At 47.8% G+C, this 15,982-nt stretch overlaps 1 protein-coding gene across 1 annotated transcript in view; it reads right to left on the reverse strand.

Annotated features, from left to right (window-relative positions):
* Positions 1-861: 861 nt before the first annotated feature.
* The window catches only part of LOC134945808 (sulfotransferase 1C1-like), a 51,240-nt gene continuing 36,119 nt past the window's right edge, over positions 862-15,982 (reverse strand). Inside the window, exons 3-7 of the mRNA XM_063935319.1 lie at positions 9,609-9,706; positions 8,431-8,557; positions 6,830-6,924; positions 2,621-2,801; positions 862-1,661 (exon numbers count right to left, since the gene is read on the reverse strand). Of these exons, the coding sequence (XP_063791389.1) occupies positions 1,549-1,661; positions 2,621-2,801; positions 6,830-6,924; positions 8,431-8,557; positions 9,609-9,706 (614 nt within the window). The 3' untranslated portion in view covers positions 862-1,548. The remainder of the gene's footprint in view (positions 1,662-2,620; positions 2,802-6,829; positions 6,925-8,430; positions 8,558-9,608; positions 9,707-15,982) is intronic.

Genomic DNA, 15,982 nt, shown 5'->3' on the forward strand with positions numbered 1-15,982 from the left:
TCATAACAATGAAAATGGGGAACCAATACATCCCATCACGTAGAGATCCATTACAAAAAGACATAATATAACACAAAGGAATTATAAAAGCAGCGGAAAGGAGGTGTCTCGCCATCTCCCCTATCCCCACCCACGGCCCACAAAAAATTTATCAAAAGTGGCTATAATAATGAGGAATCAAGTCTAGAAACAAAAGGCAAAGCAAAATGAAATCCCACATTTATAGTTGTATCGGAGGGTCGTTAGCTGCAAGTTGTGATCGGTACCAGGACAAATTCCTTAAATGATGCTGGATTTGTGCCCTCATAGGGTTAAATAGTGTGGCAATGTAACTCCCCAACAAAAAGAATTTTTCAGTTTTAAGTTCCTTGTCCAGGAGAGGGTGTATGCAGGAGGCGCCTACCACGCTGTGTAATACTGGTATGGGGAAAGTATTCCAAACAGAGGTAGGCACAAACCTGTCATGGCGAGTCTCCTATCAGAAACCTCCGGTATGGGGATAGGTAGGCTCTGTGCAATATGTTCAGAAACATTGCAGTATAGGGAGAATAAGGTAATTGTGGTAACCCACACGTTTTACCAGATACCCCCAATTACAGACAAGCACACAACCCAATATCGGAATGTTTATTTGACAATTGCTGCTAATATATGGATAAACTCCTGTATAAAAAAAAAGTAACACGATACCCAATAACCCAAAGGCAGATAGTTATCAGACGTGTTGGCAGTGACATCACAGCAAACCATACCACTGCCTGCAACTCACAGGCCACTGAAGGCACAACGAGATCTGGTATTACTCGGTCCGCTTGTTCTGTACATTTTTATTTATCCCAATATACTTAAAACACACAAAAAATAAATATATAATCTAAAAGCTTTCTAATCACAAAATGAGTTTTCAAAAATAAATACTAATATGCACCACTAGGGGCAGCAGGCAGCTTGGGTCTCTACATGAGTAACACTACAGGGTAAATTTACTAAGATGAGAGTTCTGTCTAAGATGGGATGTTGCCTATAGCAACCAATCAGACTCCAGGTATTATCTTCTAGAAGGTGCTAGATAAATGAGAAGTAGAATATGATTGGTTGCTAGGGGCAACATCCCATCTTAACTAGAACTCCCATCTTAGTAAATGTACTCCTACTAGTATAATCTCCTACCATCCGTTATTGAGCGTCCCCTATTAACCTTGGTTAACTTAAGCTTGGGCATCTCCACAACTCTTACACCGTAGTGGGTTGCCAAGGGGGCTTGGCACTGTCGGGTGTGACCAATCACAAGCCACAATCAGTAGCCCCCCGGGACAGTTAGAGCGTGTCATGTCAATGCCATATGATGTAATAAATGTCAATGTAAAGTTTGCTATATCTGTATTTCCCAGGGACATAACTCGCTATATAGTCAGTGACTAACGGCATGGTATTTATCATACCATTTCCTCTAACATAATTCAATACCTCGCCGGACAGCACCAGAGAATGGCTTTACTGATGAGCTAAGGTGGTACTGGGTACCGGGTGGCGGGGGGGTATTTACTCTCAGAGCTGCGCCCGGAACGTCAGGTCCGTCCCCTCCATCCTCCTCTTATATTCTCTCTCAAAGGTTTCGTCTTGGGCCACTGTGAAATGGTTCCGCCAGTCTCCCACAATGCCTGGAACAGACACATCCGAGTTACAGTGGGCTTGTTAAGGGGCAGATTTACTAAAGCTTCTACAAAAGGCAAGTGAAGGCTGTTGCCCATAGCAACCAATCAGATTCTGCCTATCCTTTTCTAGGATGCAATAGGGAAGTGATAGCTAGAATCTAAGGTTGCTATGGGCAACAACTCCACTCTTCATTTTTAGAAGCTTTAGTAAATATACCCCTAAGTCGAGTCATTTCCATTCAAGACACATACAAGGGAATTTCAGTAGGGGAATTAGACTGGTTCCGGTATGAATGGTCGACCATGTTAAGGTCGAGAGTCATTAGGTCGACCACTATTGGTCGACATTGACATGGTCGACATGGACTAATGGTCGACACATGAAAACGTCGACCAGGAACCACAATTAGTGTACCGCGTCCCCTTGCATGGCTCGCTTCACTCGCCATGCTGCGGGCCGTTGCGCTTGGCACAGGTTACTATTCCCAATCGTAGTCCACGTGGATGGAAAAGTATGAAAAATTAAAAAATCTATTTAAAAAAAAAAAAGCCATGTTGCCCTTTTCATGTGTCGACCATGTGTCAGTGTGGATCTAATGACTGTCGACCATCCAAACGGATACCGTTTAGAATATCCTGGATACAAACAGCTGGATATACAGTACCAGTGTGGTGTCCTTGGAGACCCCATAGAACAAAATTCCCCCCTTGCCACACACATAGCACCTGCACTTGGAGAACCAGAAGTGCCAGCATGCCCTGGCAGACAGGGCTTGCCCTAATTATGCCAGTTCTGCAAAATTGCAGCGCCTATGTGCGGACACTCTGTATAATCCCCGGGCCGTAGGGGTTCTCAGATGATTTTGCACCTGCACAGCTGGAAGCAATCGCTTAACTCCATGATCATCGGCAATGTGTGCGTCTCACAATCAGGCCTAGCAGTTGTGGTTACTGGGAGATGATACCTTTCCTCATGAACGGGGAGATGGATTGGTCCATAACAAATGATGGGATTGTGCTATAATTGGCCATCGGATTTTCCTTCATAGCCTGGAAGGTTGTATGGTGGTAGATCTTCTCCAGAACTTCCCCAAGGACCTCCTTCCCCATGAACCTCATTACTCTCTGGATCTCTCGCCTTGGATTCTGTATAGCGAGAATGTTGAATTATCTGGAATTGATGTTAAAGTGACTGTTTCCCCCTTACTGATGACTCCCCCCCCCCCCTTTCCTTACTGATGACACCCACTTTCTGATGACTTCTCCTCCCCTTACTGATGACTTCTCCCCCCTTACTGATGACTCCCCCCCTTACTAATTACTTCTCCACCCCTTACTTATAACTCCCCTCCCCCTACTGATGACTTATTCCCTCTCTTACTGATGACTTCTCCCCTCCTTACTGATTACTTTTCGCCTCTTACTGGTGACTTCTTCCCCCCCTTACTGATGACTTCTTCCCCCTTTACTGATGACGTCTCCCCCCTTACTGATTACTTTTCTCCCCTTACTGATGACTACTTCCCCCCTTACTGATTACTTCTCCCCACTTACTGATGACTTCTTCCCCCCTTACTGATGACTTCTTCGCTCCCTTACTGATGACTTCTTCCCCACCTTACTGATGACTCCCCCTCCCCATTACTGATGACTTCTCCCTTCCTTAATGACTTCTCCCCCCTTACTGATGACTTCTTCCCCCCTTACTGTTTACTTTTCCCCCCTTACTGATTACTTCTCCACCCCTTACTGATGACTCCCCTCCCCCTACTGATGACTTATTCCCTCTCTTACTGATGACTTCTTCCCCCTTACTGATGACTTCTCCCCCCTTATTAATGATTTCTCCTCCCCTTACAGATGTCTCTTCCCTTCTTACTGATTACTTCTCCCTCCCTACTGATGAATTCTCCCCCCTTACTGATGACTTCTCCCCCTTGCTGATGACTTCTTCCCCTTGCTGATGACTTCTCCTCCCCTTACTGATGACTTCTCCCCCCTTACTGGTGACTTCTCCTCCCCTTACTGATGACTTCTCCCCCCTTACTGATGACTTCTTCCCCTTATTGATGACTTCTCCTCCCCTTACTGATGACTTCTTCAACCTTACTGATGACTTCTCCCTCATTACTGATGACATTTTCCCCTTACTGATGACTTCTTCCCCCTTTAATGATGACGTCTCCCCCCTTACTGATTACTTTTCTCCCCTTACTGATGACTTCTTCCCCCCTTACTGATTACTTCTCCCCACTTACTGATGACTTCTTCCCCCCTTACTGATGACTTCTTCCCCCCATACTGATGACTTCTTAGCTCCCTTACTGATGACTTCTTCCTCACCTTACTGATGACTCCCCCTCCCCTTTACTGATGACTTCTCCCTTCTTTAATGATGACTTCTCCCCCCTTACTGATGACTTCTTCCCCCCCTTACTGATGACTTTCCCCCCCTTACTGATGATGACTTCTTAGCTCCCTTACTGATTACTTCTTCCCACCTTACTGATGACTCCCCCTCCCCTTTACTGATGACTTCTCCCTTCCTTAATGATGACTTCTCCCCCCCTTACTGATGACTTCTTCCCCCTTACTGATTACTTCTCCCCCCTTATTGATGATTTCTCCTCCCCTTACTGATGTCTCTTCCCTTCTTACTGAATACTTCTCCCTCCCTACTGATTAATTCTCCCCCCTTACTGATGACTTCTCCCCCTTGCTGATGACTTCTTCCCCTTGCTGATGACTTCCCTCCCCTTACTGATGACTTCTCCCCCCTTACTGATGACTTCTTCCCCTTATTGATGACTTCTCCTCCCCTTACTGATGACTTCTTCAACCTTACTGATGACTTCTCCCTCATTACTGATGACATTTTCCCCTTACTGATGACTTCTCCCCCCTTACTGATGATTTCTCCCCATCTTACTGATGACTTCTTCCCCCCACGCATGACTTCTCACCCTCCTAACTAATGACTTCTCCCCCCTTACTGATGACTTCTCTTCCTTACTGATAACTTCACCCCCCTTCTTGATAACTGCCCAGCCCATACTGATTACTTCTCCCCTCTTACTGATGACGTCTCCACCCCTTACTGATGACGTTTTCCCCTTACCGATGACCTCCCCCCTTACTGAAGACTTCTTCCCCTTGCTGATGACTTCTCCCCCCCTTACTGATAACTTCTCCCCACCTTACTGATGACTTCTCCCCCATCCTTCCTGATGACATCTCCCCCCCCCCCTTCCTGATGACTTCTCTTCCTTACTGATGACTTCACCTCCCTTCCTGATAACTACCCAACCCTTACTGATGACTTCTCCATCCCTTACTGATGATGTCTCCTCCCCTTACTGATGACATTTTCCCCTCTTACTGATGACTTCTCCCCCCCCTTACTGATGACTTCTCCCCCCTTACTGATGACTTCTCCCCTCTTACTGATGATGTCTCCTCCCCTTACTGATGACTACTCCCCCCTTACTGATGACTTCTCCCCCCTTACTGATGACTTCTCCCCTCTTACTGATGACTCCCCCCCCCCCTTACTGATGACTTCTCCCCCCCCCCTTACTGATGACTTCTCCCCCCTTACTGATGACATTTCCCCCTTACCAATGACTTCTCCCCCCTTACTGATTACTTCTTTCCCTTGCTGATGACTTCTCCCCCCTTACTGATGACGCCTCCACCCCTTACTGATGTCTTCTCCCCCCTTACTGATTACTTCTTCCCCTTGCTGATGACTTATCCCCCCTTACTGATGACATTTTCCCCTTACCGATGACTTCTCCCCCTTACTGATGACTTCTCCCCCCTTACTGATGACTTCTCCCCCTCACTGATGAAGTTTCCCCCCCCCCAAAACTGATGACGTCTCCACCCATTACTGATAATGTCTCCACCCCTTACTGATGACTTCTCACCCCTTACTGATTACTTCTTCCCCTTGCTGATGACTTCTCCCGCCTTACTGATGACATTTTCCCCTTACCGAAGACTTCTCCCCCCTTACTGATGACTTCTCCCCCCTTACTGATGACTTCTCCCCCCTTTACTGATCACTACTCCCCCCTTACTGATGACTTCTCCCCCCCTTACTAATGACTTATTCCCATTGCTGATGATTTCTCCCCCCTTACTGATGATTTCTCCCCACCTTACTGATGATTTCTCCCCACCTTACTGATGACTTCTTTCCCCCTTACTGATGACTTCTTCCCCCCTAACTGATGACTTCCCCCCCTTACTGGTGACTTCTCCCCCACCCTTACTGATGGCTTCTCCCCCTTACTGATGAATTCTCCCCACCTTACTGATGACTTCTTCCCCCCTTACTGATGACTTCTTCCCCCCTTACTGATGACTTCCCCCCCTTACTGATGACTTCTCCCCCACCCTTACTGATGGCTTCTCCCCCTTACTGATTAATTCTCCCCCCTTCCTGATAACTAACCAATTTTACTGATGACTTCTCCCCCCTTACCAATGACTTCTGCCCCCTTCCTGATAACTACCCAACCCTTACTGATGATCTCTCCCCCCTTACTGATGACGTATCCACCCCTTACTGATGACATTTTCCCCTTACTGATGACTTCTCTCCCCTTGCTGATGACAATTTCCCCTTACCGATGACTTCTCCCCCCTTACTGATGACGTCTCCACCCCTTACTGATGACATTTTCCCCTTACCGATGAGTTCTTCCTCCTTACTGATGATTTCTCCCCCACCTTACTGATGACTTCTCCCTCACTTACTGATGACTTCTCCCCCCCTTACTGATGACTTCTCCCTCACCCTTACTGATGACTTCTCCCCCTTGCTGATGACCTCTCCCCCCTTCCTGATAACTACCCAACCCTTACTGATGACTTCACCCCTCTTTCTGATAACTACTCAACCCTTACTGATGACATTCCCCCCCTTACTGATGATGTCTTCACCCCTTACTGATGACATTTTCCCCTTACCAATGACTTCTCCCCCCTTACTGATGACTTCTTCCCCTTGCTGATGACTCCCCCCCCCCTATTTACTGATAACTTCTCCCACTTACTGATGATTTCACCCCCCACTTCCTGATATCTACCCCCCTTTACTGATGACTTCGCTCTTCCTTCCTGATAACTACCCCCCCTTACTGATGACTTCTCTCTGCCTTACTCACCTCAGTTATGTCCTCATAGAAGATGTAAAGCACTTGATGTTGGTCTTTAGCTTTCCACCAACCAATGACATGGTCAAACCAGCTCCCCCACAGCACTAACAGAGGAAGACACGTTATCTTATCATCACATAACTTCATGTCATCTCCAGAGGAAGACACGTTATCTTATCATTACATAACTTCATGTAATCTTCAGAGGAAGACACGTTATCTTATCATTACATAACTTCATGTCATCTCCAGAATAAGAAGACACTGCTCTCAACAGTTTTGCTATCTGAAGCATGAAGATAAATGCACTTTTCACTTTCTCCCTAACTAAAGTGACTGAGTATTCCTACAGAAACATCACACCCTACATCATTTACACAGAGGCTGATGTAGGAAAAAGCTTAAATAACAAAGAGTAGTATAACATTATTTTCTTCCGTATGTGAAATGGCTTCTATATCACTATGCATGAATTCAATAAGCTATAAATACTTAATGTTACCTAGAGGACTGCAAGCCTGCTGCTCACGTGCTTAGACTGCCGGCATCATTAACATTAGAGTTAGGCTGCAGGGGGTAGGGGAGGTTAGGTTTAGGCTGCGGGTAGAGGGTTAGGATTAGGCTGGGGGTGGGGTTAGAGTTAGGGTGGGGGGGGGGTTAGGCTGCGGGTAGAGGGCTAGGGTTAGGCTGCGGGGTGGGGTTAGGGTGGGGGCGTTAGGGTTGGGCTGCGGGTAGAGGGTTAGGGTTAGGCTGCGGGGTGGAGTTAGGGTGGGGGGGTTTAGGGTTAGGCTGTGGGTAGAGGGCTAGGCTGCGGTGTGGGGTTATGGTTAGGGTGGGGGGGTTAGGGTTAGGCTGCGGGTAGAGGATTAGGGTTAGGCTGCGGGGTGGAGGGGGGGTGGTTAGTGTTAGGCTGCAGGGTGGGGGGGTTAGGGTTAGGCTGCGGGTAGAGGGTTAGGGTTAGGCTGCGGGGTGGGGTTATGGTTAGGGTGGGGGAGGGTTAGGGTTAGGCTGCGGGTAGAGGGTTATGGTTAGGTGGAGGGGGGGAGGTTAGTGTTAGGCTGCAGGGTGGGTGGGGTTAGGCTGCGGGGAAGCAGGGTTAGGCACTACCGGGGAGGTTAGGTGGGGGGGAGGGGGGCATTACCCATTGTACCCTATAGGCCATTTACCCAAAGAGGGGCGTGCATGTGCCATAGTGTGCCTCAGAGACATCACAAGGGAAGTGCAGGCCGAACAGGGGTTACCCCAAAATGCTGACTCTGCAGTGACATGAGCTGGGTGCTGCAATGTGACATCATCCTGCAGCACCCACCTCCTGTCACTGAGAAGGAGCCGGTAGTGAAGGAAGAGTCTCGGGGGGAGGGAAGCCCACGCACCCCCATAGTGAGGTAATTGGAGGATTCCTTTAGTGATGCCATGCCCCCTGTTCATAAAGTTACGCCCCCTTTTCAAGTGTGCCCGCAGGGGTCTCTTGGCCGCAGTAGGTGTCACCGACCTCGGTGCTGCCACTGGTGTGCGACTCATATCAGCCCCTTTGGTTCTTGTAGGTGAATCATTAAGTTCAGATGTATCCAGTCTCTGATACACAGTAATGTGCGTGCTGCATAACTCACCTTTCCCAGTGAGGAACGCTGAGAAGTAATCTTCCCATGTTTCAGGGTCCGGCAGACCTTTGTTCATCCTCTGGAAGTGATAGTATGAGACCATGCAGTCTTTAGCATTCCTGGCTATGTATATAACCTGTGTGGGAGAAAAGGCGCAGTACGTCATCTCATGGCGTAATCTCCCAGGGCAACACCATGGCTTTCAATGGTCACCTGACAGTCTGCGGGACTCGGGCACACCGCCATCCTCTGACAGTCTGCGGGACTCGGGCACACCACCATCCCCTGACAGTCTGTGGTACTCGGGCACACCGCCATCCCCTGACAGTCTGCGGAACTCGGGCACACCGCCATCCCCTGACAGTCTGTGGGACTAGGGCACACCGCCATCCCCTGACAGTCTGCGGGACTCAGGCGCACTGCCATCCCCTGACAGTCTGCGGGACTCTGGCACACCGCCATCCCCTGACAGTCTGCGGGACTCGGGCACACTGCCATCCCCTGACAGTCTGCGGGACTCGGGCACACCGCCATCCCCTGACAGTCTGCGGTACTCAGGCACACCGCCATCCCCTGACAGTCTGCGGGACTCGGGCACACTGCCATCCCCTAACAGTCTGCGTGACTCAGGCACACCGCCATCCCCTGACAGTCTGCGGGACTAGGGCACACTGCCATCCCCTGATAGTCTGCGGGACTCGGGCACACCGCCATCCCCTGACAGTCTGCGGGACTCGGGCACACCGCCATCCCCTGACCGTCTGCGGGACTAGGGCACACTGCCATCCCCTGACAGTCTGCGGGACTAGGGCACACCGCCATCCCCTGACAGTCTGCGGGACTCGGGCACACCGCCATCCCCTGACAGTCTGCGGGACTAGGGCACACCGCCATCCCCTGACAGTCTGCGGGACTCAGGCACACCGCCATCCCCTGACAGTCTGCGGGTCTCGGGCACACTGCCATCCCCTGACAGTGTGCGGGACTCGGGCACACCGCCATCCCCTGACAGTCTGTGGAACTCGGGCACACCGCCGTCCACTGACAGTCTGCGGGACTCGGGCACACCGCCATCCCCTGACAGTCTGCGGGACTTGAGCACACCGCCATCCCCTGACAGTCTTCAGGACTCAGTCACACCGACATCCCCTGACAGAGCCGCTTACACCGCCATCTTTATCTCTTACCTTGCAGTCCTGGTCCCAGAATGACGGAGGCAGAAGCTGAACCGGTAGGTGGGTTTTTAGTATACGTGGAGGCTCCATGTCCTCTGCTAACTGCAGCCCTTAAACAGAAGCGAGACACAATAAATGAGCTTCCTCTTACGTAGAGGAATAGAGGAGCCTGATTCAGAGCTGGCAGCAGCGTCTTACCGGGAAAGCTGTCCTTTGCGATTCTAGTCGCATTTCTTGGTACATACCGGTGTTATTAACGCCGGTATGTACCCAGTAAGTTGCAGTATGTGATGTGTCTTGATCGCAACGGCGCCTCTGTGTGCACACTCTGTGTAATGCATGCGCTATATGCAAAAAATAGCTGAACTATGTGACCATCGGCGTTGCAGCAGATTGCGAGCGGCTCTGAAGACTTCATATACAGGCAAATAACAAAGGGGGACATGTACTAAGCAGTGATAAAAGTGGAGAAGTGAGCCAGTGGAGAAGTTGCCCATTGCAACCAATCAGCATTGACGTAACATTTATAATTTGCATACTATACAAATATACAGAGCAGCTGATTGGTTGCTATGGGTAACTTCTCCACCGGCTCACTTCTCCACTTTTTATCACTGCTTAGTAAATAGACCCCAAAGACACAATGCAGAGCATATGTCATGTGTGCCAGGTAATCTGCATAGTGCAGAACGTCCGCTGTGCTGTTCAGTAACAGACTGAGGTGGAGATTTACCAAACCTTGCAAAGAGGACAAGGGGAGGTGTTGTTCATAGCAACCAATCAGATTCTAGCTACCATTTTATAGAATGCTCTGTCTAGATAAATGATAAATAGATTCTGATTGGTTGTAATGGACAACACCGCCTCTGGAACTCTTTACATGGTTCAGAAACGTGCGCATTGATTTTTGCCGAGGCCCGAGGCGTTTGCACTGGTTGCTGTGAGTTGGGTGGCGTGAAGGCTTACTCTGCAGGGTGTGTGGAGTAGGTGCCCTGGTGCGGAGCAAGATGGCGGCATTGGCGTTTGCACTGGTTGCTGTGAGTTGGGTGGCGTGAAGGCTTTCTTTGCAGGGTGTGGAGCAGGTGCCCCGGTGTGCGGAGCAAGATGGCGGCATTGGTGTTTGCACTGGTTGCTGGTGTCAAAGTCGAAAAATATCGTTATTCTCATCGCCATGTACCAACCCAAATGCACATGCCCGCTGCTCGTGCACCCACTCCCCCGTGCGTACGCATCCCCTCAGGTTGCGTAAGGGACGCTCTCACGTCGCCTGCGCGTTGGGATGTGCATTTACGGTAGAGTTTGTGTGCGACTAGCGAGCGACTCGATCGCTACATATTTAACCAATATAATGTGTTTTGTAGATATTAATCCCCTTAATAATGTCTGCAAGTATGTTTAGTGTAAATGGTTCAGGGGCCTGGGAATTCCTCTTTTCACGATACAAAGGGTCTGACAAAGGTTGAACAGTGGTGTCTGGTACCTAACTGAAGAGTATTTTATTAGAAACAATCCGGTGCTGGTTAGGTAGAGATTAATCGCTCCTGCGTATAGTTATGTCTATGAGTAGGTTATGGACATTTACTGTATTTGCGGTTCATTATCCATGCGGCGGGAATCTTGAGGATACCTCCCATCTGAGCAGTTTGAAATAGTCACAGCCCACCTGTTCAAATCCACCTATGACCTTTTGTCATAGTGCAGAGAGACATTCCTGTGTCCAATGAACAATGAGATTGTAGGGCCCATTGTATTGTACAGTATGTTGTGTATATAAAGACCCCCATAGCCAGACCAGCCTCACTTCTCTCCACAAGGTTTTCCCCGCGATGACTGAGAGCTGGTTTCCAGATAGCGCATGCGATTCATTCCCACGTGTGTAAGTTTTTCTCTGTGGCCATTTCGTTACTCTGTATGTATGCAATTGTTCTTTTGTAGCTAACCTATAAGTGTGTGCCATTTATCCTCTTTCTGTTTATTTGTATTTGCAATCGTTTGCTAGTGTTTGTATTTCTGCTTAGTTATTGTGTTTAGGTATTAATGTCAGGTCTGTAGTGTATGAACTGTATCTGTTTTCCCCTTTTTACGTACTAAATATCGTCAGTAAAGGTGTTGGAACCTTAGCAAGGAGTGTGTGTTTCACTAGTTAGTATAAAGGGTTTTTGAGCGTCTCAGTCGCTCAAACAGCTTTCATATCATAAAGGTTAATCAACGTTACATTGTGATAATATTACAGTACTAAGGTTTACAGTATAAGCATACCCTTATAGTGTATTGTTACAAGGTAGTCTGTGTGTAAATCAGTGAGGGTCAGCGCCGCTCGTATCCCGCTCTCGCGGTACAGCGTCTGCTACGCTATTAGCGTAGCATTACGGTACTCGGGCCGCCTATAGCGTGCTCGATACCAAGCGTAAGCCGTGAGCGAACGTGCTGCTCGTGCGTCTCGACCACGGCCTAGCGTCTGCTACGCTAAGTGCGTACCATTACAGCACCTCGTGCGCCTATTGCGTATGTTGTCTTTAATAAGTATATTGCTTAGGTTCAAGATAAATAATTAGCATTATCAATTGGGGGCTAGTCCGGTCCACCTCATATCCGCAGTCAGGCGAAGACACGCAGACTTTATCGATCAGCAAAGGGCGGATAGGTAGTATCTTGTAGTGCTGATCAGATGAGCGTCTGCGTCTGATTCTCTTGGTTTGTAGGGATGCTGGTGGAATCCGGAACCGGAAGGTAAGAACGGTAAGCTATTGTATTTTAAATCTGGTTTAAATTTCTGTACTGGTACAAATTGCATACTTTTCATTTGTGTATTTTTGACATATCTCCTTCCTGTTTGCCATTTGCATTTGATAACGTGCTGAGAAAAATTTGTTGCTATTTTAGTTAAACGCAAGATTAAATACTTAAAGGGAGTAATTGTAAGGCACACATATAGCCTGGCCTAATTAAAGGTTGCTACAGTGGAATACTGTGTGATGTGCAGTAAGCGATTATAGTTAAATATCGTTTACATTTATAGAAGCGTGTTACTTGTGTTACTGCGGACGTATCTAGGCTGTGTACACGTGTCTCTCACCGAGTGCGAGTCAAGCGTACGCGACGCAAAGGCCTACGCAAGTAGCGTGTATTACGCAACAAACGTACGGATACGCCCGCTAAACACAAATCACACAATAACATTGTTTTAGTAAGGCGATACGGGAGCAACGCGATAATAGCACAAATTGATTTCAGTCTTCTAAAACTAGTTTAAAAAAGATCCTTCTCTTGTTGCAACTCCTCTGGGATTAGCCTGTGTTACCTGAGTGAAAGAAAAATTTTCTGTACAGAAAAGTCAAAGAGTATATGAGGTGAAAGATCGTGTGTATGCAAAAGTTTTTTTCTCTTTGGTGAACCTTAGAAATCGAGTCTCGTAGGTGTGTACATCCGTGGAGTGATATCACGTGGTGGCGTGGGAGGCATCTCGCGTTAAAATAAATATTCCGCGCCCAAGAAAGGGTTAGCGACGCAAAAGAGAGCAAATAGTGTTATAGCCGACCAGGAGGTCCGCTAAGGTAAAAAGGTAAGACCCATATAGGCCCGTGTTAATAAAGCTCCGGCTGAAGGTTTCGCAGCCCAAACAACCGATTCCGTTGGTCGTAAGGCGTATAAATAATAGTTATTTATACACAGTGCGACTGTACCGCACGTAAGTGTGTGCATTAGTTTGTTACCTTGATACCCACTAAGTACTGTGGGATCATAAACGCTACTTGTACATTCTAACGTGATTTGTGTAGGTTTTTTTTATTTTAAGGGAGGTTCGCTGATCACTCAGGAATTCTCCAGCAACTGATATTTACTGGGAAAGGTAAGTGCTCTGCGGATCACACCCACATGTCCCAGTAAATAGAGGTTCAGGTTGCAGGGGCCCTGGGTTGAGTACGCCAGCGCTAAGGCAGCGTGTGGGCATATTGGTCGACGTGGGCGAGAGTGTGTGAAGGTACTCGGTAAACTTTCACCGTCGCCTTACCTCTGGGAACTTGGTTTTTTGTAAGGGTTCGCTGAGAAGGCAACACCTGCAAATAATGGGGGCCAGTTGCTCAAGTAAGGGGCGATCAACCAAGGTTCAGGTTGATGATATTCCGCGCCCAGCCGGGTCAGCGAGGTACATAATGTGTGAGAAATATGGATCACACGCAGAGGTATTATGCAATGAGTGGGAACGAATGACTGTGCATGATGGGGAAAAGTTCCCACGAGTAGGCAGTTTTAGTCCTGAGGTGTTACAAAATTTAAGGAGAAAGATATGTCTAATTAAATCTGGCAAGCAGCGGACCAGACATTATGATTATTTACAATTATGGCAACAAGAAGGAGATATATAAAGAGGATTGGGTCAAGCGGCTGGTACAAATTCTATCAGGAAACTGATAGCCACCGCACCCCCACCATACATAACAGGAGAGAAAATGGCTGCAGAGAATAGCACACTGGTATATGATAAACGTGCACTTAATAAATGTATAGATGTTAAGAGTAATGTAGACAATTGTATCGATACTAATACTAACACATGCAAGTTGTACCCTGTTTTAAACTTCCCTCAGGATTGCGAGCAGGAAGAGGAACCTACCACAATATCGGCACTCTCTCTAGCAGCCACCATAGCAGAGACTACAGTGGGCACAGCCCAACCAGTAAGAGGAGTAGTAAAGGCCCCTAGTGGAGGGACAGGTGAGGTCGCGTCGGCAGGTAAGTACGGCACAATACACTACGCAGAAACAGTTACACCACATATTGTAGAATCAACCCAGAGGGATGTTATTGAACTTAATCCTGTCAGGGTAATTGCGGTCCCAAATGGGAAAACTGACGCTTCGGGAGTCACTCCCGTCAGAAACATTGCGATGCACTGCCCCTTTTCCCGGACAGAATTAAGAGCAATTATGTCTGAATTCCCTGATCCGAGGAAAGATCTAGTTGCATGTCAAAAGTTCAGTAGAGAACTGGGTAACTCCTCAGAACCCAATAACAAAGATTGGCGAACAGTGTTGAGGGCATGTTTGCCCCCCAACATTGACTCTGTGAGATTTGTCACAGATTGTGGGTTAGATGAAGAAATGCCCCTCACTGATGAGTACAATCAGGAGAATGTAAGACGCATAAACCTGCAGTTAGGAGCATATTTCCCAGCTGTTGTCAAGTGGAACAAAATTTTCTCCATAAGACAAAAGGAGGGAGAAATAGCTGCTGATTATTTCCATCGGGCACTGCAGGAAATGGCTAAGTATACAGGGATAGAAGACATTAGGACAAATGTGAATCATAGAGAAGTAGCAGTTTCTGTGTTAATGGATGGTTTAAAGGAAGTATTGAGGACGAGGGTACAGACCACCCAACCATGTTGGCGAGGTTTGTCGGTGGCTACTTTGAGAGAGGCCGCTATTGATCATGATCGGAACATCACGAAGCACAGGGAGTCACAGGGCGATAAGCTGATGGCAGTAAGCATACAAGCCCTTACAACAAAGCCACCTCAGCATAAGCCCCAGACCCCTGTGGGTAAGTCAAATGTGGTAATTTGTTATAGCTGTAACAAAGAGGGACATTATGCACGGAATTGTATGGTTAGAGATACACCAAAGTTATATAAAACCCCTAGACAACGACATGACACACGAAATTGGGATGAAGGACCGCAGAGATGGAGTTATGAGCCACACGCAGGGGAAACAAGAAGGTATCCCCCAAGAAGAGACTGGCAAGTCTCTGACAATTCCCATTTACCCCCTCTACAGGTAATAGCTGCCAGCGCAATGCAGGGAGGTCACCACACACCATAGGGGTGGGGCCACACCTGTAGTTTGCAGCCAGTGAAATTGATTGCGAACCTTGGAAGTGAACCCGAGGTCACAATTGATGTAGCTGGTAGATCTCTACCTTTCCTTGTAGATACGGGGGCGGCCAAGTCAGTGATAAATTCGACCGTGGGCATGAGAACCACTGGTAAAACAATTCCAGCCATGGGAGTAACAGGAGTAGTACAGCACTATCCTTTAAGCAAACCTGCAGAGATTACGATAGGGCCTTTGCATACCAAGCATTCTTTTCTGCTGGCTGCATCGGCTCCGACTAATCTACTTGGTAGAGATTTGCTTTGCAAAATGGGATGTGTCATATATTGTACTCCTGAAGGTGTGTTTTTAGATATACCTGAAAATCACGCTCAGGAAGTGCAGGATATGTTAGATACCCCACAAAGGTTAATGACGCATACTGCTGTTAAAGATAGATGTCCGTCCAAGGTAGAGGAAATGATTTCCCAGATACCGGAATCACTTTGGACCAAGGATGGACAAGACACTGGATTGATGGCAAATGTAGCTCCTGTAGTAGTTCAAGTA

Source organism: Pseudophryne corroboree, chromosome 7 (genome assembly GCF_028390025.1).
Source record: "Pseudophryne corroboree isolate aPseCor3 chromosome 7, aPseCor3.hap2, whole genome shotgun sequence".
Taxonomy (NCBI): domain Eukaryota; kingdom Metazoa; phylum Chordata; class Amphibia; order Anura; family Myobatrachidae; genus Pseudophryne; species Pseudophryne corroboree.